General features: G+C 46.5%; 1 protein-coding gene across 1 annotated transcript in view; it reads left to right on the plus strand.

The window, feature by feature from the left end:
* The window catches only part of ZNF496 (zinc finger protein 496), a 36209-nt gene extending 18763 nt beyond the window's left edge, over nt 1-17446 (plus strand). The window contains exons 6-9 of the mRNA XM_069467008.1: nt 8713-8845; nt 9382-9489; nt 10592-10705; nt 16626-17446. Coding sequence (XP_069323109.1) covers nt 8713-8845; nt 9382-9489; nt 10592-10705; nt 16626-17383 — 1113 coding nt within the window. The 3' untranslated portion in view covers nt 17384-17446. The remainder of the gene's footprint in view (nt 1-8712; nt 8846-9381; nt 9490-10591; nt 10706-16625) is intronic.
* Nucleotides 17447-17666: the final 220 nt, after the last annotated feature.

The following is a 17666-nucleotide window of genomic DNA, read 5'->3' on the forward strand; positions in this document are numbered from 1 at the left end:
AAACAGACAAAAAAAGTAGATATCTCATTGTGGATTTAATTTGTATTTCCCTCTTGACTAATGAGGTTGAACATCTTTTCATGTGCTTGTGAGCCATTTATACATCTTGTGTTGTAAAGTGTCCAAATCTTTTCCCTGTTTATATATTAGGTTGCTTGTCATCTTACTGTGTTTTAAAAACTTTTAAATATATGTGTGTGTGTATATATATATATATATATACGTGTGTGTGTATATACACACACACACATATATATACACACACACACGCCTATTTCTGGATAAAAGTCCTTTTTCAGATATTTGTATTATATAATATTTTCTACCAGTCTATGACTTGCCTTTTCATTGTTTGAATAGTGTCCTTTGAAGATTAGACATCTTTAATTTTGATGAAGTCCAATTTATCACTGTTTCGTGGTTTTATACTTTTTGTGTCCTAACAAATCTTTGTTTACTCCAAGGCCACAAAGATTTTTCTTCTGTGTTTATACCTTTAGGAAGTTTTACAATTGAAGGTTTTACATTTAGATCTTTGACTCATTTTAAGTGATTTTTTTTGGTATATGATGTGAGGTGTAGGGATCTTTTTTTTTTAATGTTGATATTTTGTTCTTTCAGCACTATTCACTATTCACTGAAAAGATTTTTCTTTCCCCCATCAAATTGCCTTGTCACCCACATTGGAAATTAGTTGTTAACATACATCTGTACATCTGGACTATGCCCATTACTGACCTGTGTTTTGATCCTTTATGCAATACCACTATAACTTTATAGCAAGTTTTGCTATGGGATAGTATGAATCCTCTGACTTGATTCTTGTTTTTTAGAATTCTTTTGGCTACTCTAAGTGTTTTGCATGCCCGTATAAATTTCAGAACCAGCTCATTCATTTCTAAAACTAGCCTCCTGGAGTTTAGTATAGGACTGCACTGAATCCATAGATCAGTGTAGGATGAATTGACATCTTAACAATATATGGAGTCTCCCAGTCCAGGAATATGTTAAATTCTTCCATTTATTTAGTTCTTCATATTCAGCTCAGGTAAATATTTTGTAAACATTTTTTAAAGAATTTCATATTTTTGATGCTATTGTAAATGATATGTTTTTTAAAATATTATCTATATCTATCTATCTATCCATATATATATCATCATCATCCAGTTGTTTGTCACTAGTATATAGAAATACAATTAGGCCAAGCGTGGTGGCTCACATCTATAATCCTAGCACTTTAGGAGATCAAGGCAGGAGGATCACTTGAGGCCAGGAGTTCAAGACCAGTCTGGGCAATGCAGCGAGACCCTGTCTCTATAAGAAACAATTTATTTTAATTAGTTGGGCATGGTGTCACGTGCTTGTTGTCCTAGCTCCTCAGGAGGCCGAGGCAGAAAGATCACTAGAGCCCAGGAGTGTTGGAGGTTACAGGGAGCCACGATCCTGCCACTGCATTCCAGCGTGGGCCACAGAGTAAGACCCTGTCTCCAAAAAAAAAAAAAAAAAAAATTGACTTCTGTATATTTACTTTGTATCCAGCAGCCTTCTTAAATTTTCTCATTAGTTACTGTAGCTTTCTAAAGATTCTGGAGGGTTTCTTGTGATTGGTTTGTGGGAATTTGGGCTTCTTAGGCTAAAGTGGAGTTTAAAGTGTTTCCAGTATGACATTTTAATGATGAAATTCCATGATTTTTTTTTGAATCTTCATCAAAGTGATGATTGATAATGGTATTTTATATGAATTTTTCATCTATTAGTGAAGGTGATCTTTTTCTTGTATGTTTTTAGATGCCTACTTTTGTGGTCCATTTTCTTTTTCTATTGGGCTAGAAGGCTTTTCCGGTTGCATTCCATGGGCTCTGGGTATACCCTTTGCCTTTCATAAATGATATACATTTGTTTTCAGCTTGTCACTTATCTTTTAATTTCATTTATGCTGTTTCAGTGCTGTAGATATTTATAATTTTTATGTAGAACATCTGCCAGTCATTTCTTTCATATAGTTTCTTTATTTTTATCCCCTGACAGATCTTTTTTAAAAATCTTTTGGTTCTCTAATGCTTTTATTTTAATTATGATTAAGAATCTACTTGTATTTCTAAATAGTCAATAATTTATATCAGGCACATTGGATAAAAATCATCTTTCTCTTTCCTCATCGTTTTGTTCTTTCTTGTAAATTAAATTTTTGTTGACCAAATTTTGTTTCTGTACTTTTTCTTCTCTTCTCTATCAGTCTGTTTGTTCCAAAATCACATTTCTGATTTCAGTGCTCTTTTATCAAAATTATTACCATACTAATTTATTAAATACTTTCTTGATACTGATCCTGTACCACCAATATTACTGATTACTTATATCACCGTGAATGATTGAAACACATTTAGATTATATTTAACTTTTTAAAATTGAAATAGTGTTATCCTTTCTGTCATAATAGTGAAATCTATCCACTATTTAAAACTACAAGCCAATTTTAAAAAAACAAAATGCAATAGAAACATAGACAAGGAAAATAAATGAGCATCTCAAACAAGATGAAACCCAGTTCTGCAATAAACCCATGAGGCGATACCTGTCAGAGAAAGAGGAGTTATAATGCCATGGTTGCTGCACACCCAGGGCATCTCCAGAGTCACAGACACGTGACAACACCCAATGCTGGCAAAGGTGTTTGGAGACAGGCGTACCAATATGCTGCTGCTGGGAGTGTAGTTGGTACTACACTTGAAGAATGATGTGGAAATATTTAATATTGATGAAGATGTGTTCCCAGTGGTCTAGTATAATAATTCTCCTACATGTATACACTAGAGACACTTTTACATATGGACAGGGCAGATAGACAAGAGAGTTCATTGAACTGTTGCTTATAATAGCAAAATATTAGAAGAAACCTAAACATTATTGATAGAGAATGGGTAAAATCAACTGTGCACTCTGAAATTGAACACATTCATTTAAGTCAACGAGCTAGACCTACCTGTATTGATGTGAAGTAATCTTAACCGTGATGGTGAGTATAACGCAAATTTAACATTTGAAATCAAACAAAACAGTTTTTCAAATGTTATCATGATATCATTTCAAGCTGTATTCAGATGTTGTTGAATTTAAAAGGCATGCACTGAATATTAAACACCATGTCCAGAATGGAGGGCAGGGGGGACTGGGAGCAGAAGCAGCTCAGAGACCACAGTCCCACCTGTGACACCCACGCCCTGCCAAAGAAAATCTAAGATCACTGTATGTCAGAAATTTTTAAATCTTAGTGGTGGGTACGTGAGTATTTTGTTTCTTTTCTTTCTTTTTTTTTTTTTTTTTTGAGATAGAGTTTTGCTGTGTCATCTGGGCTAGAGTGTAGTGGCATCACCACAGCTAACAGCAACCTCAAACTCCTGGGCTCAAGCAATCCTCTTGCCTCAGCCTCCCAAGTAGCTGGGACTACAGGCATGTGCCACCATGCCTGGCTAATTTCTCTAATTTTTGTAGAGACGGGGCTCGCTCTTGTTCAGGCTGATCACCATTTTTAATAATGCAATAAAAATGACTCATGCTCAGAACAAATCCTCAAACACTAGGGAAAAGCATGAAGAAGAGAAGAAACCTCCATGGAATAATGTGTTGTATGTCCTTTTACATATATCTTTGCATATATCTCTGATTATTTCCTTAGGAAAATTTCCTGCAAATGAATTACTGGATCTCAGAGTTTGCTTTTGTTGCATGCTCCCAAGTATTGTCTATAAACGTGCGTCCTCCTAAGTGTGTCTGAGGACCCATTTTCCTGCATTCTCAACGACAGTGCAGCATCGTGCATCATGCTTCTGATCTTTTCTACTTGGATGGGATTTTACACACACACACAATAATAGTTGTAAATATATGGAAGACTGTTGAATTTCCCTTGTACTCCTAAGAGTTGACATTTAAAGACACAATTTATATTTAGCAAAGTTTCTCTCTGTATTTTTCCTAGGTTTTAGTTTAAAAGAAAAAAGTGTGTGTGTGGAAAAGGATGAGTACGAAGGTACCAGAGAACATTCATTGAAAACTCTCCTTCCCAGCCCTGTCCCAGATGCCTGGGCACTGTCACCCAGGGAAACCATCTGGCAGTTACTGGCAGTCTTCCAGAGATTTAGGCAGATGCAAGGACATGTGTCTAAAAAATTATTCTATTTTGTTTCTTTTTTATTTTTCACATAGATATTAGTAATACAAAAGTCCTACAAGTTGTATTTTTTCTCTATAAAAATTTTATTTTGGAGTCCTTTCCGATTAATTTTATAAAGGACTTCTGGTATTATATGGATATACCGTCATTTTAAAAGTTAAAAATTGTTTTTTTTGATGCATTCCCGTGGTCCATTATTTAAAGTGTATTAAAAAGTTTCCCTGCTACACCTGACCCCAAGGTCTCAGCTCTATCTTCAGAAGCAGCTGAACTTCTCGACTTCGGAACGTGGTGGCAATCTGAACTCCCTTCTGCACAGGGGCTTTTCCTGTTACAATATACCTTGGAGAGAATTTCTGTTCAGTACAGAGAAGCCCTCACTCTTTCTAACATATATGATCATCCCTTGGTAGTTTATATAATCATTTCCTTTGTTGATGGTCATGAAGGTTGTTTTCAGTCTTTTTTTTTTTTTTTTTAGACAGAGTCTTACTCTGTCACCCTGGTTAGAGTGCAGTGGCATCATCGTAGTTCACTACAACCTCAGACCCCTGGGTCCAAGTGATCCTCTTGCCTCAGCCTCCTGAGTAGGTGAGACTACAGGTATGCACCACCATGACTGGCTGATTTTTATATTTTTAATAGAGACAAGGTCTCGCTGTCGCTCAAGCTGGTCTTGAACTGCTGACTTCAAGCATTCCTCCCACCTTGGCCTCCCAGAGTGCTAGGATTACAAGCATGAGTGACCCCACCCAGCCTGTTTTCAGTCTTTAACTGTTGTAACAGTGCTGCAGTGAAGGAGCTTATACAGACCTCACATTGCACACGTGCAAAGTAAACTCCAGAAATGGAATCTCTGCATTGAAGGGTGAGCACACTGGTAATTTGGTGGACACTGCCCAGCAGCCCACCATGGGAGTTGTGGGTGTGCAGCCTGAATAGGAAGGCCTGTTGGTGGCCACATCCTTGGCCACCCCATGAGGCATCCACTGTCTGGATTCTGCCAAACAAAATTGGTGTGAAGTAGATCTCAGGGTAGGAATTATGAGGCAGCACGGACCCTGGAGCCTGGGCCCCTCTCTCCTAGTGCTATGGTCTGAATGTTTGCATTCCCTCAAAATTCTTATGTTGAAATTCTAACCCCCACAGTGAGGGTATTAAAAGGTGGGGCTTTCAGAGATGATTAGGTTATGGGGTGGAATGAATGAGATTAGTGCCCTTATAAAAGAGGCCCAAGATTCTGTGAAGAGGAAATTGAATACAAGAGAGAGAGAGAAAGAAAGAGACGGGAAAGAGGCCCAGGAGAGCTGCCATTCCCCTTCTGCCATGTGAGAACATAATGAAACGATGACCACCTCTGAACAAGGAAATGCGTCCTCACTAGAACCCGGCCATGCTGCCGCCCTGATTAGAGACTTCCCAGTCTCCAGAACTATGCCAAATACATTTCTGTTGTTTATAAGCCACCCAGTCTATGGTATTTTGTTATAGCAACCCAGATGGACTAAGAAACTTGGTACCAAGAAATGGGGGTGCTGCTATCATAAATACCTACAAATGTGGAAACAGCTTTGGAACTGGAGAACGGGAAGAGTTTTGAAGTGCAGGCTAAAGAAAGCCTACATTGCTGTGAACAGACTTTTGCTTGTTTGTTTTCTTATTTGTTGTGAGACAGGGTGTTGCCCAGGCTGAAGTGCAGTGGTGAGATCACAACTCACTACAACCTCCGACTCCCAGGCTCAAGCAATCCTCCTGGCTCAGCCTCTGGAGTAGCTGGGACTACAGGTGTACACCACCACACCCGGCTAATTTCTCAATTTTTTGTAGAGACGAGGTATTGCTATGTTGCTCAGGCTGGTCTCGAACTCCTGGCCTCATGTGATCCTCCTGCCTTGGCCTCCCAAAGTGGTAGGATTACAGGTGTGAGCCTCTGCGCCTGGCCTAACAGATTGTTAAGGGCAATTCTGGTGAGGGCTCAGAGAGACAGATCTGTAGAGAAAGTCTTAGGCTTCTTAAAGAATACCTAAGTGGTTGTGAACAGAATGTTGGTAAAAATACGGACCATAAAGGCTATTCTGATGAGGTCTCAGATGGAAACAAGAAACATGTTACTGGAAACCAGAGGGACAACCGTTCTTGTTATGCATTGGCAAAGAACTTGGCTGAATTGTCCTAGTGTTTGTGTAAGGTAGAACTTGCAAGCAACAGAATTGGATATTTGGCTATGGAAATATCTAAGCAAGTTTGCAGCTTGTAAAATATGAAAAGAGAGAAATGATTTAAAGATGGAATTGTCGGCTGGGCGCAGTGGCTCACGCCTGTAATCCTAGCACTCTGGGAGGCCGAGGTGGGCGGATTGTTTGAGCTCAGGAGTTCGAGACCAGCCTGAGCAAGAGCGAGACCCCATCTCTACTAAAAATAGAAAGAAATTATATGGACAGCTAAAAATATATAGAAAAAATTAGCCGGGCATGGTGGTGCATGCCTGTAGTCCCAGCTACTCGGGAGGCTGAGACAGGAGGATCGCTTGAGGCCAGGAGTTTGAGGTTGCTGTGAGCTAGGCTGATGCCATGGCACTCTAGCCCGGGCAACAGAGTGAGACTCTGTCTCAAAAAAAAAAAAAAAAAGATGGAATTGTCACTCAAAAGGGGAGCACAACTTAGAGATCGGGAACCATATCTATGTTGAAAAGGATGAGAGAGCCTGTTGAGGAGAGAACACAAGAGGTGTAGCGGAACGCGCATCTGATTAGGAAATCTGAACTGAGGCTAGGAGCTACTGTCCAAGACAAGGACTCCCAGGGCAATTCAGAAATCGTCAGGACTGTTCCTCCCATCACAGGCCCAGAGTGCAAGAGCTCCAGCAAGCATGGGGCCACAGCAAAGGGCCCCCCTTTCCCACCCCTGCACCCCCAGACTGGTAGAGTCATCAGTGCAATTCCAGCCCAAGGGAGCCTTGAACCTCTGAAAGAGGCACAGAGTTGGGGCCACCACGGAGAACCACCTAGAGTGTGGAGCCACCTAAAGCCAGGAGCAGAGCCACCTGACTCCTGCCCAACCTGGAAGGCAGGACCTCTGACACAGAGGGCCTGGAGGGCAGAGCATCAGGCCGAGGAGGATTATCCTTGAACCTTGGGGTTTAATGTTTGCCCTGTAGGTGTCAGGCTTACTTGAGACCTGTTACTCCTTTTCTTTTTTTCTATTTCTCCCTTTTGAAATGAGAATGTTTACTATCCTAAGCCTGTGCCACCATTGTGTTTTGGAAGCACATAATAGACCAGAATTCGAAATAATCGGCACTATAGACTTAAAGAGATCAAAGTTAGGTTTACTCTGAGCCAAGTGTGAGGATTGTAACCCAGAGACGTGGACTCAGGGCAAACTGAGAATGCGTCCCGGCGGGCTGCGTGAAGCTCAGCATTTTTACATTCTGTTCATAGAAAATGAAAGAAGGGGAGAGTGAAGCAGAGGTGACATTCTTACAACTCTGATTGATACTAAATCACTTTGTACATAAGACAAAGCAAATATTTGGCGGACCTATATCGGGTAAAACGTTAACTAGTATGTAGGCATCTTGAGGTCTGGAGAGGGATGATTAATTCTATCCTGCCTTTGTGTTTCATCTGATAGACAAAATTGTAATCAGTACCTGTCAGTGAAATATTTGACAAACCCCAGCCTTGCAAGTGAGAGTTCGACTTTTGTTAATAGGCCTCGTTTTTTTCACCCTATGTCCAAACTGTAGCCATCTTGGGCCACTTCAGAAAATTTTTCTTTTAGGTTTTCCTTTTTCTGGCAGATTTCACAGGTTCACAGCTGCAGAGAAGTTTGTCTTAGCCAGACTCATACCTTGAGTCTCACCCATATCTAATTTAGACAACATTTTGATGAGACGTTAGACTTAAGACTTTTGAGTGGATGCTGGGAGGAGTTAAAACTTTTTGGGCTCTTGGGATTGAATAGATATGTTTTACATGCAAGAAAGATATGAATTTTGGGGGGCTAAGGACAGAATAATATGGTCTGAATGTTTCTGTCTCCCCCAAAATTGATATGTTGAATTTTGCCAGTGTGATGATATTAGGAGGTAGGACCTTTGGGAAATGATTGGGTCTTTTTTTTTTTTTTTTTTTTTATTTAAATTATTTATTTATTTTTTATTTCAGCATATTATGGGGATACAGATGTTTAGGTTATATGTATTACCTTTGCCCCATTCAGTGATTAGATCTCGAGGGCAGAGCCCTCATGATGGAATTAGTGTCCTTATAAAGAGACCCCAGAAAGCTCCCTGGCCCCTTCTACCACATGAGGACATAATGAAAAGACAGTTGTCTTTGAACCAAAAAGCGGGCCCTCACCAAACACCCAGTCTGCCTCGATCTTGGACTTCCAGCCTCCAGAACTGTGAGAAATGAATTTCTGCTGTTTATAAGCCACTCCGTCTCTGGTACTTTGTGTAGCAGCCTGAATGGACTAACACCTACCTCATCCCTGCACTGAGCCATCCCTGTTGTTCTTCTGTGGTTTCAGAATCGGGCTTCTCCATTCAAGGACATGATCTTGTGCTTCTCTGAAGAGGACTGGTCCCTCCTAGACCCTGCCCAGACTGGCTTCTATGGGGAGTTCATCATTGAAGAGGACTGCAGGGTCTCAATGCCTCCGAGTAAGACTTAACCTCCCCACCCCCAGACCAGGGAACTTAGGGTTCTCACTCTGAGCAAGAGTCAACCTCTTCCCATAAGATCAGGGAACTGGGGCCGGGCGTGGTTGCTCACGCCTGTAATCCCAGCACTCTGGGAGGCCGAGGTGGGAGGATCACTTGAGCTCAGGAATTTGGGACCAGCCTGAGCAAGAGCGAGACCCCGTCTCTACTAAAAATAGGGGGGAAAAATCAGGGAACTTAGAGCCACGTCAGATCCATCTGCTCACCCCCATTCTTGACGGGAGGTCATCTGACTACGATCTGCCGTCTTACCACATGTGGATCGGGCTCACCTGGCTGTTTGTCACACAAAACCAGATATAACGTGTTCGATTTTCTCCTATTATTTGTACTTATCCTCTCTTTTCTCACTCACTTTATACGTGATAGGCCATGGCCTGTTGGCATCCCTCCACGTTCTCTCTTTTGGGCCTGCTCTGGTTGCTGGCAGGAGCAGATCACTGGTAAACACATATTTTACCTTTTTTTGTGAACAGACGACCCAGCTGCCCACCCAGATCTCTCCCAGGGAGAGGAGAATGAGCTACAGGTTTCAGAGTTGCAGGACCTCCAGGGGAAAGAAGAGCCCCAGGTCTCCTACTTGGGTGAGTAATGATTCCAGAGCTGGGTGGAAGAGTGGGGGGAAAGGTTGCTGCCAGCCAGAGAGGCAGGTCTGTTCCCTGGCTTCTCTCTGCGGCCCCCAGATGCCTCCCCTGTCCCCCTAGCTTCTTTCTGTCTTTGTCTTGCACGCCTTGCCTTGTCCCTGACTTCCCCAGAAAGAATCAGGAGGATCTTAATTTTGCCAGGCGTGGGGATTGTACCCCCTCTACCAGGGACTAGGAAATGATAGGAATTTCTTTCCTCTGCCTATAAGTAACACCTGGTTTGTGCCGATGATCCAGTGGCCACTCTAAGAGTCAGATACCCAGGACAAGCCTGGTTGGAGAGGGAGTGTCTCAACCTGGCACTGAGCAAGTCCCTTCAGATGCCTCACCTGTCAGTCCTCCCATGCGGCCTTATACAGACAGGGCTGCGTGAGGACACTGAAGCATGGGGAGGTGCTGGGGCTCAGCAGTGGCAGGTTCCAGTCCTCTTCCAGGCTTTCTGTGTCACTGGAACTTGCAACCTCCATGCCGTGGTGTTTGGAAGCATCTGCTCCTTCAGGGGAAAATAGCTGTGTACAGAGCTGGCAGCAGCCCGCACCTCCTTCCCCTTTGGGACCCAGAGCTGGCACGGAGCAGACAAGGTCCTGGTGCACCATCCCCACCAGGAACAAGAATCCAGAGCCTCGGTGTGGCCTGGTGGCTCCGTCCCGTCTCTGCCCCATAGGGTCTGCACAGGCAGATTGTGGAGCATCTACAGGGTAAACAGGACCCTGTAGTGGTACCTAAAAAACCTACCACAGAAAGTGGAAATAGCCTCTGGGTTGGGGCAGTTACATGTCTCTGGCCGCAGAGTTAGATGGAGCAGAACCAGGATCTGAATTGATTCTGTCTAGCTTCGGAACCCGAGTTCATGGAGCTGGCCTATTTTGCCTTCAAGTTCACTCACTCAGCAAACACTTACTGAGTGGCCACCCTGTGCCAGGCCCCAGGAGGGAGCCCAGGACCACCCTCAGATCACAACCTGGCATCTATTCAGATACTTCCCCCAGATAGTGCTGTAGGTGCAAGACAAATCCATTTTTCCATTTTCTCCTCTGGAAAGACCTTCCAAGTCTCCAGCCATTCCAGGTGGAAGAAAGAAGGAAACGGGACGAGCTGCAGGTGCCAGAGTTCCAGACCTGCCAGCAGACATCGCAGGCTCAAAGCACCTGCCCAGGTAAAGGAGGGTCTGGGGCGTGTGGAGGGGTGTGTGCCTGCGTGGACACACACATGTGGTGTGTCGTGTGCGTGTGCGTGGTGGGGGGTGGTTGTGTGGTGTGTGCACATGTGTAGTATGGTGCGCGTGTGGTATGGGTGGCGTGTGTATGTGTCTGTGGTGTGGAGGGTGTGTGCGTGGTGGCAGTGCTGGGGCACGGTACAGTTAGGAGTTAGACTCTCCGAGATCCCCGCTGACCGCGGCTGTGGCATTATCAGCCGTTGCCCTGGTTCTGTTTTGCTGGGGTCTCTCTCCAGCTGACTCCCAGTGCCAGATTCTCCCTCCTTGCCTTCCTGGGTAGGCTGAGGCAGGATGCTGAGGCAGCACTATTGTAGAGAGTGTATTTCTTACCTGAGCACGGATGGCCAGAGTCCTGGAATTAAACAGCAGGTTTCTGGAATGCCAGAGCTGCAAGGAACTTCTGGAAAGTGCGTGTTCCATTACTCCCCTCAGGGAAATAGCCACAGTATCATTGCTGAGTCATCCTGGTAAAAGTCACCACCTCCAGAGGCAAAGACTAAATTGTTGCTGTTTTTAACATCCTCAGTTTCAGACATTCTTCTAAATACCAAACCCAAGTCTCTGATTCTTGCTCGAACCCACTGTGTCGCTGTGGTTTTCTACAGCTGTGGAGACCGACTTGCACACATTATCTCTTTTACCTGTGATGCTTTTGAAGGCAAGATTTGTGTTATTTTTACCTAGCTCCGTGCAGGGCACGTACCCATTTGTGCTCGGCCCCTGTTGTGTGGACAAAGGGGATTTTACGGTGTGGTAGATCTGAAAGGATGAGACCCCTCCCCACAAGCACCGATGTCCACCCCTGGTTTTCTAAAGAGCCTGAGGGGCCCACTGTCCGTTTGGATGCAGACCTACTGTTTGCAGTGCATTTGGAATCTTCTCTGGCCTCTCTCGGCCTGGAGTGTGTCCCTCAGCCCTGTGAGCGTACTTTCAGAAGGTGGGTGGATGTTCATTGACCCGGGGGGGTTTTCAACTCCATTCTCCTCTTCCCGAGCTCTGACACGGCACCTGCTCCAGTGGCAGGAAGCCAAGGCTTGCTACCTGAGAAGGCGCAGGGATGATGGATTTCAAAGAGCAGGCACCATTTTTATTTTGGCAGCTCCTGCCAGCTCACCTTCCGAGAAGGCCTCTCCTGCCAGCCCATGCCCGCCGCTAGCCAGTGAAGGGTCTGCCTCTCCGTGTCCACGTTCACACAGGACTCGCCCAGACTGTTCAGTTTGTGCCAGTCAGATGAAAGCCTTACTGTGTCTGCCACTGAGGTGGAATATCTTTTTTTGTTTATTGTGTTTTCTCTGTGAATTGCCTATTTACTGTTCATTTGTCCTTTTTTCTTTTTTGCATTTTTCCATTCCACATTTTTTGGGGGTTTGTTTTTGTTTTTCTTTTTTTTTTTCAAAGCCAGTCAGATTTAGCAGTGGGGGGTCGTATACCAACTTTGATGACACTAATGTTAATAAGTTCCGATAACCCACTCCTGTGGGACCAGCCCCCACTCACATTTGTTAAGCTCTCTTTATGCCCCAAGCACTGCACCAGAATAAAGTGCTTACGTGGTTTTGTGCATTGTATCCTCACAGCACCTTCTGACGTGGGTGCCGACTGTCGCCCCTCTGCAGCTGGGGCACCCGAGGCCCCAAAAGCTGAAGCCACTTGCCCAGGTCCAGGGGTCACAGTGCACGCAGGCCAGGGGTGGCAGGCAAGGATCTGAACTCGGTCTGTCGGGCTCCAGACCCACACTCTGTACTTCACGTAACCAAACCATACTTTGCTTTTTCTATGGATTCATGGAAACTGAAAATTATGGGTCTGAATCTATTTCCTCTTATGTCTTTAAACGTAGTTTCTTCGATTTTTTAAAACTTTATGTGTCTTGCAGCATATAAAAGTGTTTTTTGTATTTTTAAAACAAAAATACATTTATTCATCATCTTTTTGGTTTTATGTCTTGCTTAAGAAAGCTTCCCCATCCTAACTTTATAAGACTATTCTAGGCCGGGCGCGGTGGCTCGCGCCTGTAATCCAAGCACTCTGGGAGGCCGAGGCGGGTGGATCGTTTGAGCTCAGGAGTTCGAGACCAGCCTGAGCAAGAGCGAGACCCCGTCTCTACTAAAAATAGAAAGAAATTATATGGACAACTAAAAATATATACAGAAAAAATTAGCCGGGCATGGTGGCGCATGCCTGTAGTCCCAGCTACTCGGGAGGCTGAGGCAGGAGGATCGCTTGAGCCCAGGAGTTTGAGGTTGCTGTGAGCGAGGCTGATGCCATGGCACTCACTCTAGCCTGGTCAGCAGTGTAAGACTCTGTCTCAAAAAAAAAAAAAAAAAAAGACTATTCTATGCTTTTTTAATAATGCCTTTATCGTTTTGGTTTTTCACATCTAGCTTCTTATCCTTCCTGCTTTTTTCTCAACCCCTCCAGCTCGCAGGAAACCATTTATTTCCAGCCCACAGACTGCCCTTGTTGAGGTGTTAGCGATGGCCGAGGTGCAGGCCTTTGCCACGCCCCCGGGGACACGCCCAGCAGCCTGGCTGCTGCTGCCCTTGTGGCCACAGGCTCTGGTCCTCCACCCACATTGGGCTCAATTCCTCTGCAATCTTGGGCAACTTCATTTCTCTGCGTTAAATTTTTTTGTCTATAAAACAGAGATAGTGGTTATAGCTTCCTTGTAGAGTTACTGTTAAAAATTAAGTGATGTAATATATGTTTTGGCATTTGGACCAATAACTCTTCCCTATCTTTCCTAACATTATCCTGACAGTCAATTCAGTAACACCCCACCCCATTCCAAAAGGGAGAAATTGGAGAGAAGAAAGGGTGATGGGTCCCACTCAAGTCTAGAACCTACCACAGGGCAAATTCCCTTGGAAGAATAATCTTTGGCTCAGTTCTGTTCTCCAGGTTACCACCTTCCAGGCCCACAAGGGTAGCAGCCCTGCTCTCTGAAAGTGAGGAGGTGATGCCTGCATCCCCCTGGCCTGTGCCCTCTGGACCCATGGTGGCAATGGCAGCCCTGTAACCTCTGAGCTGCCTTTGGGATCATTCTTCCCTTTTGTCGAAGGATAATACGTGTTCGCAGCCAGATAGCTCTATTGGCCAGTTCTGTGAAATCCCAGCAGCCCGACAGCATTCCTTCATTTCCCCCCATCTCTGTTCCCTTCAGTCCAAGTTGGCAGGGTTTCTGCTGGTATAAAATTCTCAAAAACCTTGCCCTCCCATGCAGTTCACGGGGTCCAAGCCATCAGACTGGAGTGTCTTCCCTAGATTGTTCCTGGATAGCCCTATGTGTATTCCTGCCTGCTCCTGAGATGGTTGATTGGATCCGTGAGTTGTACACATTATCGCTTCAGCAAATGATTTTCCAGCCATGCTCTTGGTGTTCTTTCCAGAGTACACTTTGTTTCTGCAATATGGAGAGGCTGAGGATTTTCCAAATCTTGATGTCCTGGTTCTTTTTTACATAAGAATTCCTTCTTTAATTTATCTCTCTCCTCTCTCATTTTACTATAAGCAGCAAGGAGAAACTAGGCAATGCCTTCGACACTTTGCTTAGAACACTCCTCAGCTAGGTATCCAAATTCATCACTTACAATTGCTACTTTCCACAAAACACCAGAATACAGTTTGGCCACGTTCTTTGCCACTTTATAATGAAGATCTCCTTCCCTCCAGTTTCCAGTAACATCTTCCTCATTTCTGTCTGAGCTCTCACCAGACGTGCCTTCAATGTCCATGTTTCTACCAACCATCTCTTCAAGGCTTTTTTTTTTTTTAACATGTACCTCAAAACTCTTCTAGCCTTTACCCGTTTCCTAGTTCTAAAATCATTCCTACATACACTTCCTGGTGCCAAAGTCTGTGCTGGTTTCTACCAGGGCTGCCAGAACAAAGGACCACGGACTGCGTAGCTTAAACAAGAGAAATTTATTTTCTCACAATTCTGGAGTCTACAAGTCCAAGACTGAGTTGGCAGCTGGTTTCTTCCGAGGCCTTTCCTTTGGCTTATAGACAGCCCCCTTCTTGCTGTGTTCTCACAGGGTCTGCCCTCTGGGTCTGCATCCAAATTTCCTCTTCCTATAAGGACACCACTCCTATTGGATTAGGGCCCACTCATTCGACCTTGTTTTAACTTGACTGTCTCTTAAAAGACCCCGTCTCCAAATACAGTCCATTCTGAGGTACAAAGGGTTAGGACTTGAACATAGGAATTTTCAGGCAGGTCCAGTTCAGCCCAGAGCACGCCCTGTCTGCTGCCGTAATTCCGGCTCCTCGCCCAGTTAGCAGACAAGGTCTTAGGGGTCCACTACAGCACTGTTCTTCCTTCCTCCACCAAAATCCATTAACAGTTAACGGAGGCGAATTGCTGATCAGGTGTCTTCTCATCGAGAGCTGATAAAATGTAGTTAGGACGCTCCACTTGTCCACCCTGTGAGGCCCGCAAAGTACGTCACACGCACAACCTCAGCTACCCCGCCAGCAACCTGGAACGCTGGGCTGCCAGTGTCATGCTCACCTTATAGATGAAGTGACCCAAGCTCAGAGAAGCCGTCTGGCTAGAACGAGGCCCCTGCAACTAGAAAACCAAGAGGACAGATGAGCATGGAACACGCGCTGCCCTCATCTGGTGATTTCTCTCGGACACTGCATGGGTTTTCGGCGGGCTCCTGGCCCGCTCCGCAGTCCCACCTCCCCCCCTGACCCCCACTCCTTTGCCTTCTGACTGATGGACTAACGCCCCACAGGTTCTGCCACTGCCCTTCCTCTCTCCTGCTCTCGGTAGCTTCTGGGTCTGCCTGCCCTGCTTCTGTCTGTCCAGCTGCACTTGCCCGAAGCTGCTCTAACCTGCCGGGGCCCTCCCCGCCCCCGAGCCAGTAAGTCCAGACCAACCATGTTTTCACTAATGTCTGGGAGGGCTCAGCACCCCCACCTACCCGCCCCACCCCGCCCCCGCCGGGTCTAGACCTGAGTTCCACATTTTACGAAAGTGAGGAAACAGGCCACCAGTGTGATGGGCTCTGGGCCACAGGGCAGGACCTCAAGCTGGACTCCCTGCTGCCTGCTCACCCCTCCCCATGGTACCACCTTCCACCATCATACACTCGGGACCCACTGAGCCAGCTTCAGCCTCGGTTAGAAAGTCTGAAGCATAGAGATGCTGGGGAGGGGGGGGCCTCAGACGTGCAGTGACACTGAGAGGGGAAGATGCTGGGGGGACTCAGTGACCCTGGGCAGCAGCAGCCTTAATGTCAGCCCAGCAGGACTCGAGCACCACTTCAACCCTCCTCCCTGGGACAGATCCCCTTAGTTTGTTTGTGTGCCTAACGTGGTATAATAATAATATCCAGGAGCAAATGGGGCTGCGCACGGCAGAAGTCTGGCACAGTCCCTGGAGCGTTTAAGTGCGCAGAGCATGGTAGCGGGCACGTTCCTGGAACTCCATAACCCTAACATATCCTGATAGGATTTTTCCCTATACCTGGTTAAGTAAGGTGGTAATAAATAATGTGTAAATGGTCAAGGATTTACACGGACAAATACAGACTCTTAGGGCCTGGGGGGTGGGGGAGGTGGTTCTCAGTGGCTAGAGAATAAAACGGTCGCGTCGGGGCTTAGGGGAAAATGGCTGGGAAGAGGGAGCGAGAGGATAAAGAGGTCCCTAGGCTGCTTTGGACACATGGCCCATGCTAAGAATTTTCTTCTCACGGGCTACACCGTGGCCCCTGCAGGACTGGCTGGATGCCCTGGTCACCAAGGAGCCTTGCAAAAGCGTGGGTTTCTGGACTCCATGCTGGACCTTCCTGGGTCAGATTCCTAAGGGCTAGGATGTAGCGCCACTAACCTGCACCGTGCTTTCCTGTAGCTGGAGGCGACCCACCATCCCTACAGCACAGCCTCGAGGAGGAAGTGACCATCGAGATTGTCCTGTCCAGCTCTGGGGACGAGGACTCCCAGCACAGCCCGTACTGCACTGAAGAGCCGGGAAGCCCCGCGGAAAAGCAGCGGGGCCTCCCCGCCTCCCGCCGGAGCGGTGCCGAGGCGGGGGGCGAGGTGCAGACCTCCAAAAAGTCCTACGTGTGCCCGAACTGCGGGAAAATCTTCCGCTGGAGAGTCAACTTCATCCGGCACCTGCGGAGCCGCAAGGAGCAGGAGAAGCCGCACGAGTGCTCCGTGTGCGGGGAGCTGTTTAGTGACAGCGAGGACCTGGACGGGCACCTGGAGACCCACGAGCCTCAGAAACCTTACCGGTGCGGCTCCTGCGGGAAGAGCTTCCGCCTCAACTCCCACCTGCTCTCGCATCGGCGGATACACCTGCAGCCAGACACTCTCGAGCAGGTGAAGAAGAGAGAGCAGGGGGGCTCGGAGGGCGCTGGCGAGGACCCCAGCGACCTGCTGGGAAAGGGCAAGGCCAAGCTGAGCTTCCAGTGCTGTGACTGCGGGAAGGCGTTCCAGCGGCACGACCACCTGGTCCGGCACCGCAGCTGCTTGCACCCGAAGGACAAAGCCCGGCCCTTTCAGTGCCGGTACTGCGTCAAAAGCTTCAAGCAGAACTGCGACCTCCTCCGCCACGAGCGCCTGCACATGAAACGCCGGTCCAAGCAGGCTCTGAACTCCTACTGAGCCCGCGGCCGGCGCGGCCCCCTGGGCAGGTGCTTCCCTCTCGCGCTGGTACTGATGCCCTCCCACCCCAACCCGCGCCCACCCTCCCCGGGCCAGAGGGCACACCTCCTCCTGCCCTTTGCTCTCAGGTAGTGTCCAACTTTCGCGTGGTGCCATGGTAGTCCCCTCCCTCCCCACAGATAATGAGAGGGTGGCCACTATGAGTGTGTTTTGTTTCTGCTGTGCCAAAAAACAGGGAGGGGGTGTCACTACCAGCTTCAACGTACCAGGTGTGTCGCGTCTT

The sequence above is a fragment of the Eulemur rufifrons genome, chromosome 4 (assembly GCF_041146395.1).
Source record: "Eulemur rufifrons isolate Redbay chromosome 4, OSU_ERuf_1, whole genome shotgun sequence".
Lineage (NCBI taxonomy): Eukaryota > Metazoa > Chordata > Mammalia > Primates > Lemuridae > Eulemur > Eulemur rufifrons.